Here is a 21,512-nt window from a genome sequence, read left to right as displayed (position 1 = left end):
AACAGCTGCTGATGCTCTTGTCCTCTCTGGGAGGTTTGGGCAGCTTCACCCCGAGCAGTTCCATCTTAAATAAACTTAAATCCAGGTGCTGGGCCACAGGAAATGATACAGGGAGCACTGGATTGCCCCCTCTCACAGGAAACCTCTTCCCCAGAGGGGTGATGCCTTCCCTGGCTATGGATGAAGGGCAACCACCTCCTCTGGCCTCCAAATGCTGATACCTCCTTACACAAGCTTTTTCTTGAGCTGTAATTCTTCCTGGCAGGACAGTGCAAGTGGTTATTGGGACAACAAAAGAGGTTTGTGCCTCCAGGGGAGAAATAAGAATGCAAATATCTTTGGCATGAAAAAACAAAGGCGATTTACTCCTTGGTATTTCTTGTCAGTACTTTGCATCTGTCTCTGCTTCACCTTCTCATTCCTTTCCTTTGGGCTTTCCAAGTGCAATAAGGAAAAATGTGGGCTGGAGGGGCCCCAAGGGAGGGACCTCACCAGCCCAGGGTTTCACCCAATGTTGCTCACCTATTTTTTTGGGGGGGTTTCTCTTGCTGCAGTCAGGGCTGTGTCTTTCCAGGACACTTTGCTCTGACACATCCATGCTGGATCCTTCCAGTGTCTGGCAGCAGCTTGCACCAGGATGTGCTTTTCCACCTTCTTGGGGGACCATTCCCAGTCTGGGTGCATGGCAGGTGCTTGAGAGCTTTGCAAACCAGAGAGAAGGAGAGCAAGTGTCCTGTTGGTGGGCATAAATCATCCAGGAGCTGGATGGAGAACAGGGCGGGCTGGAAACAGAAAGGGAGAGTGGGCCCCAGCTCTCTGCTGCCGGATGGGTCAGGGACTTCCAGTTCATTTATTCTGCTGGGGTTTGCCCAGCCCTGCTCGGCATGTGTAATGTTTTTTCTGAAAGACCTAGCAGTTAAATGGGTGAAAAACATTCCCCTGTCTCAGGAGCTGGCAGAAATCCTAGCAAATCTGCAGAAGTATGTTTTGGTCGGTGCTGCTTACTCTGTTAGGGGAACTAGTAGAAACTATTCCAGCAGAAAACCTTTTCCTGGAATAAAATCTTGACTCTATTCAGAGCATTGTCAGGACAGTTGTACCGGGAATGGAGCTTTGCTAGTAAACACCCTGGGACTGAGGGTGCCTAGTGGGGCAGAAACAGAGCTCCAGCACCCTCTGCCCCATGGCCAAACCCCTCACAAGGCACCTGCTGCCCTTTTGCCACGCTCAAGGCAAAAATAAAATCTGTGTGGTTAGTTTGGGCAAAAAAAAAAGAGATTTTTTTTTTCTTTTTTCCTGCCTGTCCCTTGTGCCACCATCCATCCTCTCCAGGGTGGGGTCAGGGACTGTGCCCCGAGTCTCAGTGTGGGGACACATCCCCATCCTGCGTCACTTGGCAGCCATGAGGTCAGCACACGGGCTCAGCAACCTCTTCTGTTTGTCTGCCTCAGTTTCCCTGCCCCCTGCCCTGGCAGGAGGGGGGATGCTGGCAGCCCCTGGAGTGGTTCTGGGATAGCAGCGGGTGCCCTCTCTGGTTTGAAGCTCTCATCCCCTGCTGTGTCCTTATCTCCCTGCTCGTGGCAGCTGGGATGGGGATGCCTGCTGAGGCTTTCAGCAGAAAAACAGGGATACTGGTGTGGGTTTGGGCTGGAGATCAGAGCTGTGATGCCCCGGGTGGGGTGGGAGCCCTGGGTGCTGGTGGGGGGATGGCTCAGCACAGCTTCAAAAGGCAGCAGGTTTTTCTGGGCTCCAGCTGCTGCTTTGCTCTCCAGGCAGGCGTGAAAATGTGAAAGAATGTGAAAAATGTGAAAATGATCGTGCTGGCCCCAAGATTTGTAAACTTCTGGTTAATGTGTAATAAATACAAGACAGATACCAGCAGTGCTGGGCAGGGGACCACGGCCACTCGGTGGTGGTGGGGCTGGTGGTGGCATCCCCAAGCTGAGGAGGCATCTTCCCTGCCTTGAGGCCAAGCCCAGGGTGTCCTCAACAGCACTGGTTGGAGAGGCTTTTGGGGCTTTTCTAAACTGGTTTATCTGGTTCTGACTTATCCCTCCAACTTCTTGTGATCCGCCTTGTCTGGATTGCAAAAAAAAAAAAAAAAAAAACCCAAAGAAAAAAGCAGTTTAATTTATTTGGTTTAATTCTTCCCTGGTACAAGGTGTGAGCTGTGATGAAGCCTGGGTATGCACAACTTCCAGTCCCAGTGATGCCCAGTATGGTGAGAAGCTTGGTGCTGGTGGCCCAAGGGGCCTTGGATCCTGGCTGGGATCCTGCCCAGGTGTCTCACCAGGCTGTATCCATGCAGTGGTTCCTGTTTGGCATAAACCAAGGAGCTGCAACAATCATGTTCCTCCCAGAGCCAGCCTGGGGCAATCTCTTCTGAGTCACTTATTTTATTTTATTTTATTTTGGGGGGGGGAGTCAAAAATAGCTAAAAAAAAATGGTCCTTTAGCTTTGCATGGTCCAGGTGGAGTAAAGCTACAGGGGAAGAGAGATGGAGGTCATGGTGTGGGGGGGAGTGGGGACAAGGGGTTATCCCAGGGAGTCTCCCCATGACCTCGTGGGCACTGCTGGAGGATGAGCAGAGCATCCTGCGTGGGGGCAGAGCCAGCACAGCCCAGACTCGCCCAGGAATTTGAGATCAAAAGGATTGTGGAGCTGCCTCTGCCAAGGAGCAGAGAGTGCTAGGGCTGATGCCAAAGGACAGCCTCATGCTCCACTGGGGTTTGGACCTTGCTGTGGGTGAGGATGGTTCTGCAGGAGGCTGGCAAGAGCCGTGCCACATGTCCCACCTTTCAGGGGCTGTGTTCCACCTCTCCTTCAAGTGGCCTCTGAGCATCAGAGATCAAGAAGTTTTGCCTGACTCTACTGCATACATTTCAGCCCTGAGTGACTTTCCCCTGTCATTTAGAGAGAAGAGGGTGTCCTTTGCAAAACGGGTTTGGTTGTTTTACTTAGCAGTGTCATCCTGGCATCCCTCCCCAAGGAGAGGACAGAGGTTTGTGGTTGAGCATGGGTTCATCTCCCTTGGGTTTCCACTTGGTTTTTCTGGGCAGCTGGAGGTGCCAACGAGGGTCCCCAGTGTTGAGCAGGGGACAGGATGGGGTCAGGGATGGTGCTGTGGGGAGGGTGGTGGGGTTGGGTGTGGGAACCACCTGGCAGAGCCCTGTACAGCCTCTCCTGCTGGCCCACCACCTCCCACACCCTGTTAATTCACCTCCTGAGAGCTCCCAGCCTGCTGGATGGAAGTTTATAAATTGAGGCTCTGGGCTATGAATTATGAATGGCCTCACATCCCTGATCACTGCAGTGCCAGGCTGAGAGGGCTGAAGCTGCTGAGCTGAGGGACAGCCCAAAGCTTTTAAGATGTGAGCAGCAAAATCTGGGAATAATTTGCTTTGCCAGCTACAAACCTCGTGGCTCACAGACTGGGCTCATCTTATGCCATCCCCTGCCTCCTCCTGTCACCTTCTCCTCTTCTGTTTTCCATTATTTTCTCCTCTCCTTGCCCCCTCCCAGGTCTGTATTCATGGCTGTGTTAAGCATCCCATTGGAGCTGCAGCACCTTCCTCCTCCAAGGTTGCTGGTACCAAATGGAGACATCAGCCACAGTGCTGGTCCAACTGGGTCCTGCTGGACCCCTGGTTTTCCCCACCCAGGTCTCCATGCCACCCCCCTGGCCAGGGCAAAGCTCCTCACACAGGGCTCGGTGGGATTTGGGCAAATCCCCAGAGCTTCACCTCCCTTTGGCTGAAACTTTGTGCTTGTCTTGTTTTGTGTCTTGGTTGTGCCTTGTTTCTCGTGATGCTGCAGCCATGCAAGGGGAGGGACAGACTGACAGAAGTCTCTGGCAGGCACACAGCAGTTTTTACCCTCCTGAAGCAAGGGCAAAGAGTTCTTGGGTGAGCTGAGTGTGGTCTGCAGGGAAAGAGCTGTTTGGGGGGCACAAACATCCCCCTTGGCTGCAGGCAGGAGAGAGGAGCTGCTGCCAGAGATCCAGCACCCTTCCAGAGAGATAAAACATCACTGGGGTTTGGTGTCTAATTAGATATTTACCAGGCAGGAAGGAAAGTTAAAAAGAAGGTGACAGTGACTTCAAAAGGTGTGTGTTTTTTTACTTCTAAGAATAACACTTCTGCTGGTGCTGGTTTCAGGAGCATCATCTGTACCTGGGTGTGAAAGACAGAGGAGATCAGAGGCACAGGATGTGATCAGAGACCTTGCAGCCTGGTGGGCAGTGGAGGGACCAACCCAGCCCCGTGGGAGCAGCTGAGGAGGGGACATTTGCATCACTGCCAGGACCTGGGGAGATCTCAACACAGCAGAGAGAGTTTGGAGAAGACAAAGCCCCTGGTGCCCCAGCGTGGGTGGGAGGGGGGGGTGGCACCATGGGGACCCCCTCCCCAGAGGTGGTGCTGGTGCTGGTGGTGCTGGTTGGGCTGATGGGTCTCCGTGCCACGTGTGGGCAGCCCAACTTCATTGTCATCCTGGCTGATGATGTGGGCTGGGGGGACCTGGGGGCCAACTGGGCAGAGACGAAGGAGACCCCACATTTGGATGAGTTGGCAGCTGAAGGGACAAGGTAATGTCTGCCCCACCCTCCCCATCCTGCTCCAAGCACCCCTGGTTCCTCTGTCCCACAGCAAGGTGGGGGGCAAAGGGATTTCATTGATGTGGTTTTGGGTGCAGGGGGAGGGTGGAAAGAACCTGGGACTTCAAGGTGCAAATCTTTCCATCCCTGCTGGCACCTCTGCTCCAGACCCTCATCTCTGGGGACACAACCAAGGGAGCAGGGAGGGATGAGGAGGCATTTAACCACTCAGGGGCTTGCAAGCAAAGGTTTTGGGCTTTTTTATTTTCTAGGTTTGTGGATTTCCACTCAGCTGCTTCCACCTGCTCTCCATCCCGTGCCTCTCTCCTGACGGGGCGTCTCGGGGCACGCAATGGGGTCACCCACAACTTTGCTGTCACCTCAGTGGGTGGCCTCCCCCTCAATGAGACCACCCTGGCTGAGGTTCTGAGGGAGGCTGGGTACAGCACGGGGGCTATAGGTAACTAAGCTATAGGGAACTAACTCTGCTATAGGTAACTCTGCTGTAGGCATCTAGCATGGGGAGATGGTATGGGAAGAGTGAAGATGTAGGGGTCTGTCCCTTCTGGAGAAGATAGTGCAGGTAGTTAGGTAAATGCTAAATTAAAGGAAAGCCTTTAATTTAGAGAGGTTTTGCACGTGTTGTGCTGGCAGAAAAGCCCTGGGTTTCTCCTTTCCCCCAGGGGTTTTCCAGTTCTCCCTCTGGGATGGGTGCATTTGGTGGGAGCAGGAAGGTGCTGGAGGTCAGGGGATGGAGCTGGTTGTTAGGGAGGGGTTAGAAAGTCATCTCCTCTGAACACAAATGTGTGGAAAAGCCTCTGAAGGCTGGAAGCACTCACTTTGCAGAGGCACAAGATACCTTGGGCATTTTTTTTGGAGTCTCTGCAACAAGAAAGGCATCCTGGAAACATGGCCAGCACAAACAAGCAGCCTGTTTGCTGCTCGATTAAAACCCTCAGCCCTGTGGGCACCTCGTGGGTGATGGGTGGCAGTGACCATCACTTGGTTAACCTCTGAAATGAGGCTAACACTCTCTTCTGTGGCTTCCATGCAGGCAAATGGCACCTGGGACACCACGGCCACCATCACCCCAACTTCCGTGGTAAGGGCTGCACTGGTGAGGGTGAGATGAGCATCCCGTGGTCACTTTACCCCCACCAACACCCTGTCTTGCCCCTCAGGCTTTGACTACTACTTTGGGATCCCCTACAGCCACGACATGGGCTGCACAGACACCCCTGGATACAACCTGCCCCCCTGCCCACCTTGCCCACGCCACGGCATGGCTGACAGGTATGGGGACACGTGTGGAGGGGGGTGTTCAGGGTGCTGGTGAGGGGAGGTGGGTGTTCCCACCAGCATCCCCAGCCCTGAGAGCTGCCTTTAGCTGTGGTCACCTCTCCTTATGCTCCATGCACCCATTTCCCCCCCCATTGCAACCCTGGGGGGGAGGGTTGGGTCCCCAGAGCATCACCCCCTTTCTGCTCTCCCCTTGGCTGTGGCTTTCTGCAAAGTGACCCTGCTCCTGGGGCTACTGACAAGTGTGGGGTGGCTTCTTCCCAGGAGGAAGGACTGTTACACAGAGGTGGCCCTTCCTCTCTTTGAGAACATCACCATCATCCAGCAGCCTGTCAACCTCAGCAGCCTGGCAGCTCGCTACGCAGAGGTGGCAGCACGGTTCATCCAGCAGGCCAGGTGAGATGTCACCTCCATGTCCCCTTGTCCTCTGCACCAGGAGAGCTCCTGGGGTCACTGCTGCACTGTTGCTACAGTGCCAGGTGGGAATGGGAGTTGCTCCATGGTCTTGGGAAGCTGCTCCAGGCTTCCCATGGCTCAGCTTCCCAGCCAAAGAGCAGGAAGCCACCCGAGGTTGTCACCAGTGTCCTGCAGTGTCCTCCATCCCTCCCTCTTTGCAGTGGCACGGGATGTGGTGGCTCTGCTGGGTGGTGGAGATGCCTCTTGGGATGGGGAGAGGTGTTTAAACCCACCCCATACGTGGGCTTTGCTCCATTTTGAAATGTAAAATGTTCTGGGGTCTCTGGGCTTCAGAGTCTGCCTTCCCCAGCTGGGCAGGGACAGGAGGAGCCCAGGCATGCTCTTGCCTGAGGAGCAAAGACCTGAGACAAGGACCCTGAAGCTCTGCTGATGGGTTGTGTAATTTTAATCCCCTATTATCTGCGGATTATGAGCTGTGACTTTGCAAAACACCTCCCTGCAGAGCCAGGAGGGGAAACGCTGCCGGGCATCCGTGTCAGAACCCATCCTGTGTCAGCATCCAGGGATAACACAGATCCAGGGAAGGGGCACAGCTGGGGGGGGGGGGGTTGTCTGTGGGTGTTTCTGGGAAAGGTTTGTTTAAAGGTGCAAAACCAGGGCTGGGCAGGGAGCAGCCTGTGGGGAGATTACTCCTGATAAGCCTGGGTGCTGTTTTGCATGCCCAGTGTCTGTAATTTATCCCCTTTGGGGACCAGGAATCAGACAGACAGGATGCTGGAGGGGGGACATGGGCAGGGGGCTGCCCATGTCATTGTCCCTCCCATGCAAACCCCCATCCCTCCGTGCTGGAAAAGCAGTGTTCAGCTGTGAAACCAAGCACGTGAGCTCTGGGTTAATAGGAGGAGAAACCTTTAAACTCCCAATAGTATTTGGGGGTTATCTGCGTTCATGGGGAACAGGATTAAGCAGGTGCCTGCCTTTTCTCTCCTTCTCTTTGATGGCTTATTCCGGTTTTCCTCTGCCTGACTCATTCATTACTGGGCAACAAAACAAAACAAAAAAAAGGCAAAAAAACCCTCACCGGATTTGTCACCTCAGTGTTTTTTTAACCACTTGTGTCAAGGTTGAGCAGTACGTGTGGCAGTGAGAGCTTCCCAGGACAGGCAGAGCCCCGTGAACTAAAGTCAAGGGCATTGGTTTTGGGTTATTAACTGAACATTAGCACAATTTCCAGGAAAATTCTGCTGTGTCAACCTGAAAAGCAAGCGGGGACGCTGTGGTCATGAGTCTGCCTGGATGCTGGAGCCCACCTGGTCCAGGAGAAAACAGCTTTCCATGTTCCAGGTTCTCTGGAATCCCAAAGGGAAAGGTGCCAGGGAGCCTTTTGGCAGCAGTGATTTGGAAGGGGTTCACCTGCAACCCTGGACCCCCCGGCATGGTGTTAAGGGGGGGGGGCACAACCCAAGCCCTTTCCCAGGGCTCCAGCACCACTTGGGGAAGGATGCGGCAGCTCCGGGCAGGATGGGATTTACTGATTTTTCCATCCCCAGGTGGGTGATGGGTAAAGGAAGGAAGTGCTGAAACACACGTCTGTGGGAAAGAACCCAAAAGTTTTCTGGAGCAGCCATGGGGCGGCCGGAGCCCGGCGCGTGCGCGGGATGGGACACGTCCCCAGGATCCGGCCCCTCCTCGCTGCTCACCATCCCACCCTTCCCCTCCGAGGTCCCTGAGGAAGAGCAGGCCTCCTCCTCGGAGATAAATATAGCTGTAAACAAGAAAACAGGACATGTTCTCCGGTGATTTAAACCCAAACAGGCAGCGGGGCAGCGGGCGGCGAGCGAAGGCGCTCGGGGTTGGCCTGGGCATCCTCCTGGGGCTGAAAGCACTGGTGGGAGCTGAGAACTTGAGGAGGAGGAGGAGGAAGGGGCAAAATGAAGCTTTTGAGAGAAGGGAGTGAGTGGCAGGGGTGGAGTGACACGGGGTGTTTGGGAGAAAGGATGAGCCTGTCCCAAATGGGAGGACAGTCGTAAACGGGGGACATCCAGGAAAGGTTTAAGCAGGGGCAGGGGAAAAGTGGCTCCCCCTGGTCCAAACATCCCCCCTGCAAGAGGAGTGGATGTCTGGAGAGTCTGCAGCCAGCTGGTGGATTTTCCCCCAGGAGCTGTGGCAGAGGCAGAGGTGGCTGCAGGGAAAGGAAGAGCGACCACTCTGTGTCCCCAGTTTTGGCAGTGCCACCACCATGGTGTCCTCCTGCTGCCACATTCCCCCTTGCTGACCCTGCTGAACCCTCTCCCCCTGCTGAACCCTCTCCCCCTCTTCCCTCCACAGCAACAGTGGTCGCCCCTTCTTCCTCTACCTGGCACTGGCCCATATGCACGTCCCCCTGGGGGTCCCCTCACTGCCCACCCCCCGGGGCATCTATGGAGCTGGCCTGAGGGAGATGGATGCCCTGGTGGGACAGATCAAGAGGGTTGCTGACAGCCATGGGAAGGGCAAGACACTCCTGTGGTTTACAGGTACAGCAGGAAAATCATCTCCGGGGGGCTGGGGGTGGTGCTGGTGGTTGCATCAGCACCAACCTGGGGAGTGGGTGGGGGGTGGGGGGCAGCACCCCTGTTTGTCCCCTTGTCCTCGATGCTCTTGGCTGCTCTGTGCACAGGGAGCTGTGGCTGAGCTTGCCTAGGACTGACCCATCATGGGGGACAGGGGGTCCTGGGCTACTGAGCGGGGTGCCCACCCCATCACCCCTTTTATCCATGGGGCTGAGCTGGCCGGGCTGTGCCTAATTAAACCACAAATCCTCGTTCATTAAGAAGCCCAAATCCGCTCTGGCTGAGCAGCCTCCCTAATGAGGACGTTTTGCTCCTGAGGACAGGAACTTCTCCACTGCTCATTAACACCTGAAGCTGGTGGTAACAACCCCCTCCCTGAACCCCAGCCCTGCTCCAGCCCTTAACCCAGGCTCAGGCCACCCCAGCCCTTGAAATCAAACTTTTGGACAAAAGAATAAATAATAATAAGTCCTTGCTAATGTGAGAAAGCATCAGGGGGATGGGAGGGAGGGATGCAGGAGGGGTCATTTGTCCTTGCTCTCCCCCTCTCCCACTGCAGAGGTGCCCCCAGGTCCTGGCCCTGCTCATGAAGACGTTTTTCTTTCTCTTGCAGGTGACAATGGCCCCTGGGCACAGAAGTGTGAGCTGGCAGGACGGCTGGGGCCGTTTGTGGGGGCCTGGCAGAGGCAGCGAGGTAACCTGGCAGCTTGGGGGGAGTCCCTGGGGGGAGCAGCTCCAGCAAGCCCTTCATTTCCCACAGAGGGAGACACGGGGGGGAGTATTTCAGCCCCCAGCCTTTCTGCTGCCCTCAGATAGCCTTGAAGACACCAGAGAATAATTTTTGTCTTACAAGCAATCAAGTTTTCCCCTAAAACTTGGGGGAACCGGGGCCTCTCCTGTCCCTGTTGCCCCCGAGCTTGAGCTGAGCAGCTCCTGGCTTTGGAGGTGGGATGCTCTCACCACCCAAACACTGGGACCATCATCTGCAGCAGGGTCCTGCAGCCCCCAGCCCCGTGGCACCCAGAGGAGAGCACCCAAAGGAGAGCACCCAAAGGAGAGCACCCAAAGGAGAGCACCCAAAGGAGAGCACCCAGCAGCCTTCCCGGCACCTCCCTGGCACTTTGCTTTTCTTTCTCTCGGCCGTTTTGTTGTTTCAGGGATATTTTTTTTTTTTTTTTTTTTTCTGCCTTTCCTCCTTTTCCGGCCAAGCCATCTGCTCGGTGGGTTTATTTCAGCTGGGGCAGCCAGAAGCATGCATGAGTCAGGCATTTCCCACTTCTGCTTGTATTACGCGGTGTAAATGCGCACCGGGCTCGGTTCTGCCCGGGGTCAGGAGGAGGAGGAGGAGGAGGAGGGGTCGGGGGGGGGAGCCATGGGCACCTCCTCATCCCTCCCCCACTTCCTGACACCCAGGAGATGGATCCAGGGCCACTTACTCTGGGCAGACACAGCCTCTGGGCTGGCTGGCTGGCTGGCTGGCTGGCTGGCTGGCTTTCCCCTTCCCAGTGAGGAAATTGTAACCTTCGTTTAATTTCATTATTTCTTTTTTATTTATTTCAGTAAACAAACCCTGCTGACGACCTGGGTTGCTCTTGAGCAACCGCCGGGTCACAAGCTGAAGCAGATGGTACAGGCAGTTCAGCCTTTTTGGGGGAAAAAAAAAAAAAAAAAAAAAAAGCTGGGAAAACACTGTCCCCTTTTCCAGCATCTCTGGAAACATCCCCAGCCCCTGCAGGAGAGGGGTCGGGCTGGAAACATCAGCTGGACAGGGGGGATCCTGAAATCCCTTGGCTGGTTGGAACCCCTAAAAAGCTCTTGAACTGCAGCTGCCTTCCTGGGAGGATGGGCTGAAATGGGGGTTGCTGTGAATTGCTGCAATATCCTGGGGTGTCTGGAGGCCGGGCAGGCACCCTGGTCAAGCTGGAGGTGTTGGAAGTGCTGTCATGTTTCTGATCCCCACAAGAGACCCCAGTGCTGGCTATGTCCCACTGCTCCAGGCCCCAATTCCACTGGGGGGGAAACAGTGAAAGTTTGGGTGAGGAGTGGGAGAGTTTTGGGATGTGCTGCAAGGTCAGAAACCTTCTCCCTGGTGCTGCCATCCCTGTCCTCCTCTGCTCAGCAGCATCACTTGGGATGGCAGGATCAGCCCAGCTGCCCAGGACTCCTGAGGGGCCAGGCTGGGATGGGGACCAGCACAAGGACAGGGAGGATGAGGAGGTCACCTCTCTCTTGGCTCTGCCTGGAGGAAGTGGCTTTGGGCAAGCACTGTTGCCATGTGCATGCTGAAAAGCAGGGGGACAAAGGCTGTGCCTGGGAAGTTTGCTCGGTGAATCCGGTTGGAATTTTCTGTTTGCCCCATTCCCAGCTCCTTCCCTTCCAGCTGCTGGGACCCTTTGGGCTGCAGCCAAAGTGGAGGCTCTTTAATGCCTTTGCACCTGTTTCAATGCTCAGCACCCCCCATTTCACTGCTCAGCACCTCTGTTTTGGTGCCCAGCACCCCTATTTCAATCCTCTGCATCCCAGGTGGAGGAAGGGACCAGGCAGCTCCCCCACACTGTGTGCATCTCAAACCCAAGGGCAGGGCAAGGGCATTTTGGGTGATGCCAGGCCAGGTTAATTAGCTGGCAGGAGGGTTAGCAGCAGGATGGTATTTTTAATGAAGCAGGTTGTCAGCAGGCTGGGGGGAGGGAGCTGCTGCTTTACCACACAGAGCTGAATGCACGGGGCTGTTTGTGCCCTCTAGAATATATTCCCGTATTTCTCTCCTGCTCCACATTCTCACCTGATATCAAAAGTGGGTGGAAAAGTGGCAGCTCCAGCAGCTCTCTGTGATTCTCCTCACTTGCTGGAGCAGAGAAACACAAAGCTCAGCCAAACTGAGCCCTCTTTTCCCTTCATTTTCCCTCTCTCTCTTTAAAACTCCTCTAACTCTCCTCCCTCCCTTGACCCAGCTCCATCTCCAGGGAAATCACCTTCCTTTGGGGTCATTCACTCCATCTCTGTGTCCCAGTAGCTCCTTTCCCAGGGGAACTCCGGGGTCAGGAGCTTTTCTCATTGCCACGGAGCTCCTGGGATGCAGGATGCTGAGCTCTCTGTCCTTTCCTCTTGCAGGTGGCAGCTCGGCCAAGCAAACGACCTGGGAAGGAGGACACCGGGTCCCAGCACTGGTTTATTGGCCCGGCCACATCCCTGCCAGGAGGACGAGCCCTGCTCTGCTCAGGTAAGAAGCACCCCGAGGCACACGGGGGGAACGGGGCTGCCTCTTTCCTTCCCTTCGGTTGGAAGGACCCAGGTGATGATCTGGATTTTGGCAGGCTCTGCCGCTCTTTTGTCCTCTCCCGAGCCCCTAAGACTTTAATGTTTGGGCAGTGAGGAGTTGAAAGGGCTTTTTGTCAGGCTGGTTGGCTCGGCCGGAGCAGGCGCTGGGCTCCGTGTGCCTCTCGGCCGCGGTGGCTGCGCGCCTCCCGATAATTAAAAGATGACGATGTTCCCTCTCCCCACCGAGAAGCAGGCTTAGGCTTTGTGGTTTCTGTGAATGGCTTTATGTGGAGGAAGGAGGGGTGCGGTTGTGGGAAAGGCTGCCCGGAGAGCTGGTGCTTGCAATCAGCGCAGGATGCGGCCGGGGGCAGGCAGCGACTTTTGCTGTTTTCGGCGAAAATGGAAGGGGAAGGGCTCCGGCAGGATGCTCCTCCCCGGGGAGGCTGTTCTGCCCAGGGTGGCACGGAGGGGACCTTATTGCAGCAGTATTGCATCCCTGCATGCTGCCATTGCACCCCTGCACGCAGCCATTGCACCCTTGCATGCAGTGATATTGCATTTCTGCATGCAGCAATATTGCATTTCTGCAGGCAACGATATTGCACCCCTGTATGCAGCAATATTGCACCCCCGGGTGCTGCAGTATTGCACCTCTGCAGGCAGCAATATTGCAGCTCTGCAGGCAGCACTTGCACCCCTCTTTACAGCCCCCCCTGTGCAGCCTGGGCTGGAGACAGTGGATCGGGATGTCCCTGTCCCTTGAAGCACGGCATGGTGGAGGTCAGGGTGGTGGGGCCAGGGGGAGGGTTGCTGGGTGTTGGGAAACTCCTGTCCTAGCTGCTGGAAGCAGCTCCTGACTGGTGGGGCCGAAGGCCCATGAGATAAGCAGGAACCACTCATTCCTTCCATGGCCCGAGGGCAGCTCTGGGAACTGGAGTTTTGCAAGCAGGGGAAGGTCCGAGGCTTGAGGTGTGGCACCGATGGTTGGCAGAGCAGCACCCCTCGGGTTTCACAGCCAAACCCTTCCCTCATGGCTGGGTGATGGGGTGACCACCAGGAGATGGGCAGAGCTGCCCAGTCCTGTGCAGGATCAGTGCCCGTCCCCAGCTCCCTGTCCCCCCAGCCCTCTCCTATCTGCCTCCAAGCCCAGGCTCCATCCCCTTTATCTCCTCCAAGACCTTATCATCTGCACTTCCCAGATCCAGCCCAGCAGGTTGGACAGCTGAAACCCAGAGAGCCAGCTCTGCTGCATGGTGGGTGCTTGGGAAGCAGCTCCCTGGGAGTTTGTTTCTTGGGTTGGAGTTTGGGTTTTTTTGTTTTTTTGGTTGGCTTGTGTTGTATTTTTTATTTTTTGTTGGTTTTTTTTTTTTCTTCTGGGGCTGTTCTGGTCCATGCACTGTCCTGCAAAGCACCCTTGGCCTCTCCAGCAGCTGGTGTGGTCTTTCAGGTCTTGCCCACTGATGTCCCCACTGCTGGATCCTGTCCCATCACAGGGCTCCTCTGTAGCACTGCCCAGGCCCTAGGGTGAAACCTACCTCAGATGTGGCAATTTAAAGACAACCCTGAGGTTTTCAGAAGGTTTTGAGTGTTGGAGCACTGAGGCAGTTGACTTTTCTCTATACCCAGAGTCAGCCTGGGGGACATCCCTGGAGAGATGAGTGTGTGCTGGGTTAGCTCCTTGCTACCCCTATGAAACAGGGTGGTGGGAGACTTCTCCCCCCAACTGATGGGGACGTCCAAGAAGCTGGAGAAGGAATGAAACCTGAGTGCAGATGTGTCTGGGGGACCTCAGGCCAGTGGGATCCCCTGGGAAGGGCAGGGGCTGGGTGAGGACAGGGGTTAAGGACCTCCATGATCCTCTTTCTGCCCCTGAGGTGATGAAAATGCTGAAACCATCTCCATCTGGCTTAGGAGAGGAGCCTGTGCCTTGCCTCTCCCTGGCATTGCTCAACTTCACATCGTCCCTGGTGCAGGGAGCAGAGAGGTGAAGGTGGGTGAGCATGCCCAGGGGGCTGGGGAACCTCGAGCCAGCTGAGAAATGCTGATGCATCACCCCAAAACCTGCACCTGCACGTCGGTTTCTGCAGAAAATCTGCCTCGTTGGCTTTTTCTTAATTACATTTAATTGTTGGAGCCACTGACTCTGCTTCTGCCCTTCCCTGCCCCAACCCAAAGTAGGGCAGGGAAGAAGTAGGTCAGTGGGGTGGTGAAGAAGCCAATTGCACCATCCTGGCTGTGCTGGCAGCGTGGGGCTGGGCAGGTTGGGCAAGGTGTCTGGGGTGGGGGCAGAGCTGGTTCAGCTGCCTGCACCCTTCCCTGCTGCCAGCCTGCTCGGATTGCTCAGCACCAGCCCTGGGGCAGCAGGCAGGGTGCTGCCCATCCCCAGGCACTGCAGGACACTTTTTCCCTTGGTGTTTGGGCTGGCAGCAGGACACTGGAGTGACTTTTATTTATCAGATGTCCCTGGGCCAGGGCTGGGGCTGGCAGCGTGGCTTCCCCTGCTCAGCATCCCAGATGTCCCCTCTTGCTTCGATGACAATTTTGACCCAAATCCTGATTTTTCAGGCCTTTTCCCACATCTGCCCACAGTCGAGGGCTCCTTCAGCCACCTCTACCCTCAGTCACTCCATCCTCCCACTCTGGTGACACCTCCCAACCTCGGTGACACCTCCCAACCCCGGTGCCACTTTTCCAGCGGTCCCATCCCTCGGCCGGTCCCATCCTCAGTTCAACCCTTCGAGCATCCCTGGGCACCTGGCTGGGATCCTGAGGGTGCTGCCCCCGGGCTGTCATTCCTGTTGGACCTGGGCTGACCCCAGTGAGGTGCCTGCAGGGATGTCCCCTGCCTTGGGCACCGCGGGGAGCCAGAATTTTTTGGTCGGCGCCTCCCGGCCGGCCTGGCCACGGGGGCCGTCTCGGGCTGCGCTGTAGCGGGGCTGCTCCCAGCAGTGTTTGTTCTTATTTGTTCTCTCCGTCTCTTAGCAGCTGAATTAAAACTCGGTGAATGGGAGAACCGGGGGCCCTTTAGCCCTGGGCTCTGTTTTTTCCCTCTCTGCTCACGCAGCCGCCATCCCGCAGCCGGCAGGAGAAATGCAGTGGCAGGAACGGGGATGGGGGAGGTGTGGCAGGACCCTGCGTGTCCCCAGCTTGGGCAACCTGGTGCTTACACCTCCTCCAGCAGTTTTCTTGCCCTGACAGACCCCCCTGAGCTACCAGCACGAAGGTTTCACTGCTGGAGGGATGCTGGCTGAGTCCCTGCTGGCTGCCTGGCACCAGCGACTCTGCCAGCTCCTTGGCTCCCATGCCACAGCCTTGTCCCTTGTGATGTGTCACTTGACATCCCACTCTCCCAAGGCCGTGGGACACCCCTGGTGGCTCATTTTAGAGGTTCAGGGTCAGGCAGTGATCACTGGTGAGGGATGAGCTGGGTGATGGACACTTGTGCTGTGCAGGAGTGGGATTTGGGGGGGGCAAGGGACCCCTGTGGGGACTGTCCCCATCCCAGACCCCACTGGGTGATGTGGCTAGTGGAGGTGGAAGCCTGTGCCCTAGGGTATGGGGGGGCCTGGTGACAGGGATGGGTGGTCCCTGTCCCACCCAGCAGTGACTTTGCACAACTCGTGGTCCCTCTGCACCGTGGGGACACGCTGGGGGGAATGGCCCTGGGATCACAGGTAGTGGGGTGGGAAAGCAGAGACTGACACTGGTTCCCTGCCCCTTCCTTGCATCCCTCTGAAGTGGGAAGTCACCAAGGATGATCCCTGAGTGCTTTTTTTTCTTGTGGCTGAGGTCCCTGAAAACCCCCGAGAGGTTTATGGTGGAAATGCTGACGGGTGTTTTGGTGGGAAATGCACATTTTCCACCCTGGCTGTGGTGGCTCCTGCTGCGCCATGCAAAAGCAAGACCACATTTTCCTGGGGTGTTGGGATCTGCTGGCACGGGCATAAAAACTCCCTGTGCCAGCACTTTCTCTGGAGGGTGACCTGCTGCCTTCACCCTGGGGACTGGGGGGACACAGGGTGGGAGGGGGCTGCCCCACTCCTCCTGCCCCTGCCCTGTGGATTCATTTAGAAGCAATTCTTCCCTGTGAGGTTGCCTGGAGAAGCTGTGGCTGCCCCATCCCTGGCAGTGTCCAAGGTTGGATGGGGTTTGGAGCATCCTGGGCTGGTGGGAGGTGTCCCTGCCCATGCAGGGGGGTTGGAACTGGGTGATCTTTAAGGTTCCTTCCAACCCAAACCAGTCTGTGAATCTGTGGTTCTCTGCAGGGTATGCTGGGTGTAAGGTATCCTGGTGGGACCCCCAGAGCCTGGTGAGCAGTCAGGGATGGGAGGTGTGGGAAGTGAGGAGTAGCTGGGGCTGAGTCTCTGCTTCAAGCTGGTTTTCACCTTTCCTGCAGAGCTCAGCTGCTGGGATGGGCGCTGGGAAGCAGCCAGACCCCAACTCCAAGGCCACCCCTGCCACCAGTGCACCCAGTGCCCCCAGGGTTGGGGTGACCATCTGGGGATCTTTGTGCTTGGTTCTGATGAAAGCCACCTCTTTCCCCAGCACCCTGGACATCTTTCCTACACTGGTGGCCTTGGCTGGGGCTGTCCTGCCCCCAAACAGACGTTTTGATGGCTTGGATGTGTCCCCAGTCCTCTTTGGGTGGTCGGATGTGGGGCACAAGGTAAGGCAGAGCCACCCCTCCTGGTGACATCCCCTTCCTGACAGCAGGTCCCACCTCCTCTCAGCTAAGCCAGGTAAGTGGGAGGTGGAAAAGCTCAGAGCTGGCAGTGTGCAGACCCATGGGAACATCATCCTGTTGGGATGGAGGAGGAGAGATGGAGGTGGGAAGTGCTGGACCAAGGCTGGGCTGGGGGTACTGGGGTAAAAGGGCTTTTGGAGTGATGAATTGTTTTATTCTTGGTTCATAAATCTGGGATTAGAGGTGAAAATATCCCTGGGAGGAGCTTGGTATGTATTCCTGTGCACTGGCAGGGCTGAGGGGCACAATCCCATGGGATGCTTGGGGCACTACAGCAACCCCGTGGTGCCCAGCATGGACTGGCTCCTTCCTAATCACAAAAGGTACATCAGTGTGGGGAGGAAAACACCCCAGGGGCTCAGACCTAGCTGTATCCACTTTATTTATCTTGTCAGATGGAGAACTGATGAATCCAGTCCCTCCTTCACCCAGCTCCTTGGCTGGGGAACATTCCCATAAGTGATGCCCAAATGGGGCATCCCACCCTCTTCCCTGCTGCTCCATGTCCATACAAAAGGAGCTGCTGACAGCTCCCTTGAGCAGAGTGAGCAGAACCAGCAGTATGGTGATGCCTTTTGCTGGGAGTTGCACAAGATTTTTGGAGAACCAAAAGAAAAAGGACAAAAAAAAAATAGAGGGAAAAAAATAAATTAAAAAAAAAGGAAAAAAGTGGCTCTAAGAGCAGTCCCACAGATAAAGCCTGATTTTGCTTTCAAAGTCCACCCTCCTGTGAGCACCACAAGCCAGCTCCCAGTGGGGGGCTTGGATTTGCTTTCTGTGTCCATCAGGGTTTTGGTATTTGCTTTGTATTTATGGAACTCTGCACTGAGCTGGGAGATAAAGTGGGGAAGCAGCTGGGATGTGGCCAATGGGCTCCACTGGGCTCCTCACCATTAACCCCCTGCTCCTGCCTGGGGGGCACTGGGACTGGGGACCAGGGTTTGCTGGGAATAATGGTTTGCTGGGAGTGATGGTTTCCCAGGAATGATGGTTTATCTGGGAAAATGGTTTACTGGTAGTTGATGGTTTGCTGGGAGTTGATGGTTTACTGTGAGCAATGGTTTACTGGGAGTGATGGTTTGCTGGGAGCAATGGTTTACTGGGAGCTGATGGTTTGCTGGGAGTGATGGTTTACTGTGAGTTGATGGCTTACTGGGATTGATGGTTTACTTGTAGTTGATGGTTTGCTGGGAGTTGATGGTTTACTGTGAGCAATGGTTCACTGGGAGTGCTGGTTTACTGGGAGCAATGGTTTACTGGGTGTCAGGGCCAGGTGGAGGGATGTGAGCCCACACCTTTCCTTCCTGCCTGTGCCAGACCAAGGAACAATGGAGCAGGGAAGCACCACCTGGGCTGCCCCAGCATCATCCCTGCCCAGTATTTTTATTTTTGGGGGGATGTTGTGCCAGGGAGAGCCAGGGGGACACAGCCAGCTTGTTCCTGCCCATCCTGGCAGCATCAACAGGAGATGCCACCCCCTGGGATGGGACAGGGTGACCTCAGTAGGGACACAGAGCTCCATGGGGGTGATGGGGATATCCCTCACTCCCTCCCCCTTTGCCTCTCTGCTTTTCCTCCCCCACTGATCACAATCAGGGGGGGTCTGACAGGGTTTTCCTCCCAATCCTCCCCAAAGCTGTTCCTCTGCTCCCTTCCCAGCCAGGGTTCCTGGTTAACCTTGCTGCACAACCTGTGATGGGGCTGGGGCTTTGCCAAGGTCCTTTTCTGAGGGAAGGCTGTTTGCAGGAAAAATAAACACATCCCAGGAAATGTATCAAGGGTACAAGTGTCAGGCAGAGAAGGTTTTTCCATCAGCTTAACAACAGAGGGGTGCAGGCCTGCTCCCCATGAGCTGGTGAGCTTGTGCCAGCAGCCCTGAGCACTGAGTTCAGACAATGGGTTTTCTGGAGAGAAAAGACACTTTTTTCCACTTAAAAAAGAAAAATTAAAAATAATTAATATAACCGTGTCAAAGATGAACAGAAGGATTTCAGACCTGGGAATGTTTCTTGAAAGGGCTCAGTTGAGATGAGCTCCTTAATTGTGCAGTAAATTGTAGCAGATTTTCTTAGGGTGGTTTTATGAGGGAGGTTTAGGACCCTGCTTGGTGGTAGCAAGAGAGGTTTGAGTAACTTTCTACCCAGGTGGCAGTGTCCCAGCTCTGCTGCTAGAGGGAATGCTGGCTGACAACAGGGTGTAGGTGAAGCTTTAGGGCTGGAAACAGATTAATTGTTCCAGTTCCTGATACCTTGGCTTCATGGGCCCTTAAATACTTGCTGGTTTCTGCTTTGGGGATGTTTTATTCTGACCAAGGAGCATCAGCATAAAGGGACCTTGTAGCAGGGGTTTCCTCCTTGTGCCACCTCATCCCCTAATTTTTCCCCTAAACCACACATTTGAAACCCAATTCCAGAGTGCAGATTTGGTTGGGTTTTGTTTCTGAATTTACCTTGCAAGGGAGGGCAACAATGGGAAAAGCATTTAGAAATCATCCCCCACCCTGAATCCTGGCATTTCTTGGAGGAATTCCCTGACCCAGTGGTCACACCTGGACCAGGCAGCACAGGATCCACCTCCAGGAGTAGCTCGGGGCGGGTGGTGCGTGCGGGGCACCTGCTCAGGCATCCCCATTCCTCCCCATCAGCTGTGAGTCCTGTTCCTCAGCTTGGCCTCCAGCTTCAGCAGCTGTTTCTCATTTTTAGCACAGTGGAAATTTCTTGAATCACTTTTAAAACTCAGTTCCCAGGGAGGAAACCTCGAATGATTCATCCCTCGGTGAAGCCATTGGCTCGGTGGCCGATAGGATCTGAGAGAGGAGCCTGCTGAAGCCTCCAGCTCACTTGTCTCCTCTCTCCCCTGTGCCAGAGCAGCCTTCCTGTGCTGATCAAATGTCCTAAATACCCAGAGGCAGAGATGTGACCCACCCTTCCCTTCCTTCTCAGCCCCATTCCCTCTGCTGGCTCGGCCGTTGTTAGGGAAGGGAGCGCTGGCCCAGCGGGGTGAGTCAGGGCTGGGGATGGACTGGGGGTGATGTTCCAGCACCTCACCTACCCGGGCAGCCTCTGCTTCCCATGAGCTCACCCTCAGCTCTGGCTTTTTGCTGCTCCCAGGCAACCATTCAGCTCCATGAGGTGTCCTGGCCACTGGCTGAGCTCTGAGACCAAGGCTGATGGGGCAGTGGTGGGTGATGGGAAGCACCTGAGACTCTCCTGGCTCCAAAATATTCTGTCTCGCTCTGCTGAAAGCCCCCACACATTTCTGCCCCCTTTCTTGCAGTAGAAAAATGTCTGGGGAGATGATTTTGGGGGGTCCTGCCTGCAGGCACAATTAGATGCTGGTGTTTCCCCCTTTTGGCATCTCCCCACCCTTCAGCAAACGAATCTGGGTTGGTTGCTCGGGGTCCAGGGGCTAAATGGTGTCTCTAAACGTGGGCATGGGGGGATGTGGTGTCTTCTGGGGAGGGCAGAGGTCTCCCAGGGCTGGTTTGCTCTGCAGTGGGCTGAGGGGCACTTTTCTGTTCTCCCTTCAGGTTCTGCTGCACCCCAACAGTGGGGCAGCTGGGAAGGACGGTGAGATAGAGACCCTGCGGCTGGCACAGTACAAGGCCTTTTACACCACAGGTACCCTGTCCCTTGGGGAGATCATAAAGTTGGGGAAAAGACTTCTGGAACTCTTGGTTCCCTGTCCACACAGGTAAAACCCAGCTCAGGCTGAGCAAGAGCAAACCCAGCGAGGAGCAAGGATGTGTCCCTGTGTCTGGCTGATGGGCTCTGCAGCCGGGGGGGTTGGCCTCAGTGTTCTTAGATTAGCAGCAGGACCTGGGCTCCCAAAGCTGGGACTGGGTCATCACAGATGGGTGAGGAATACAGAAGTGATCCCTGGAAGCCTGGGACTCATTGTTTTTCTCCCTTTTCCTCCCTAGGAGGGGCCATGGCTTGCGATGGGAGTGTTGGGCCAGCTGAGCATCACCAGCCACCCCTCATTTTCAATCTGGATCTTGATATCCAGGAGCAGGAGCCTTTGGACGTGGCATCCAGGGAATATCAGGCAGTGCTGCCCACAATCAGCAGGGCTTACACCCAGGCTCTGGAGGACATCTCAACAGACAACATCTCGGTGGCAGATTATTCCAAGGATCCATCTGCAACCCCTTGCTGCAACAGGCAGCACCTGGCCTGCAGGTGCCAAGTGCCCCTGTCTCAGGCAGCCCCACTGGACCCTGGCACAGAAAAAAGAGCACCCTGGCTTTGTTTTTAAGCAAATAATTGCTCAGGTTGCTCCTTTCCCCGAGGCTGGTTCCTGGGAGTTGTTGGGCACCAGGTTGGAGGTTGGCCAAGGAGGAGAGGGATGGAGGCTGCTCCGTGGGATGAAGCTGGGAGGTGAGTTGGTTGTGGGTCTGTGTGAGAGGTCCCCTTTGCTGCAGAGCAGGTCTGTCCCCCCAGCAGGATTGTCCCCTGTCCCCCCAGCAGGATTGTTCCCTGTCCCCCCAGCAGGACTGTCCCCTTGGGCTGGAGGAGCTGGGCACTGCCATACCTGGTGGCACATGGATGGAGATGGACTTTTTGTAGGGGTCTTAAGTTGAAAAAGAAAGTTTGGGATTAAAAGTACAGCTGGTTTGGGGAGGGAATTCTTTTGGGAAAGTCACTT

General features: G+C 55.5%; 1 protein-coding gene across 3 annotated transcripts in view; it reads left to right on the top strand.

Moving 5' to 3' along the window:
• ARSG (arylsulfatase G) overlaps nt 1-21,512 on the top strand; it is a 33,562-nt gene that overhangs the window by 2,881 nt on the left and 9,169 nt on the right. For all 3 annotated transcript variants that reach the window (XM_030461749.1, XM_030461750.1, XM_030461748.1), the window contains exons 2-12: nt 4,159-4,586; nt 4,868-5,055; nt 5,650-5,697; nt 5,777-5,888; nt 6,159-6,290; nt 8,640-8,827; nt 9,477-9,557; nt 11,975-12,083; nt 16,667-16,787; nt 20,395-20,485; nt 20,788-21,244. In XM_030461749.1, the coding sequence (XP_030317609.1) occupies nt 4,393-4,586; nt 4,868-5,055; nt 5,650-5,697; nt 5,777-5,888; nt 6,159-6,290; nt 8,640-8,827; nt 9,477-9,557; nt 11,975-12,083; nt 16,667-16,787; nt 20,395-20,485; nt 20,788-21,122 (1,599 nt within the window). In that variant the 5' untranslated portion in view covers nt 4,159-4,392 and the 3' untranslated portion in view covers nt 21,123-21,244. The remainder of the gene's footprint in view (nt 1-4,158; nt 4,587-4,867; nt 5,056-5,649; nt 5,698-5,776; nt 5,889-6,158; nt 6,291-8,639; nt 8,828-9,476; nt 9,558-11,974; nt 12,084-16,666; nt 16,788-20,394; nt 20,486-20,787; nt 21,245-21,512) is intronic.

This window comes from Calypte anna, chromosome 18 (genome assembly GCF_003957555.1).
Source record: "Calypte anna isolate BGI_N300 chromosome 18, bCalAnn1_v1.p, whole genome shotgun sequence".
NCBI classification, from domain to species: Eukaryota; Metazoa; Chordata; class Aves; order Apodiformes; family Trochilidae; genus Calypte; species Calypte anna.
The sequence above is the reverse complement of the archived record's forward strand: the minus strand, read 5'-3'. Positions and strand labels throughout refer to the sequence as shown.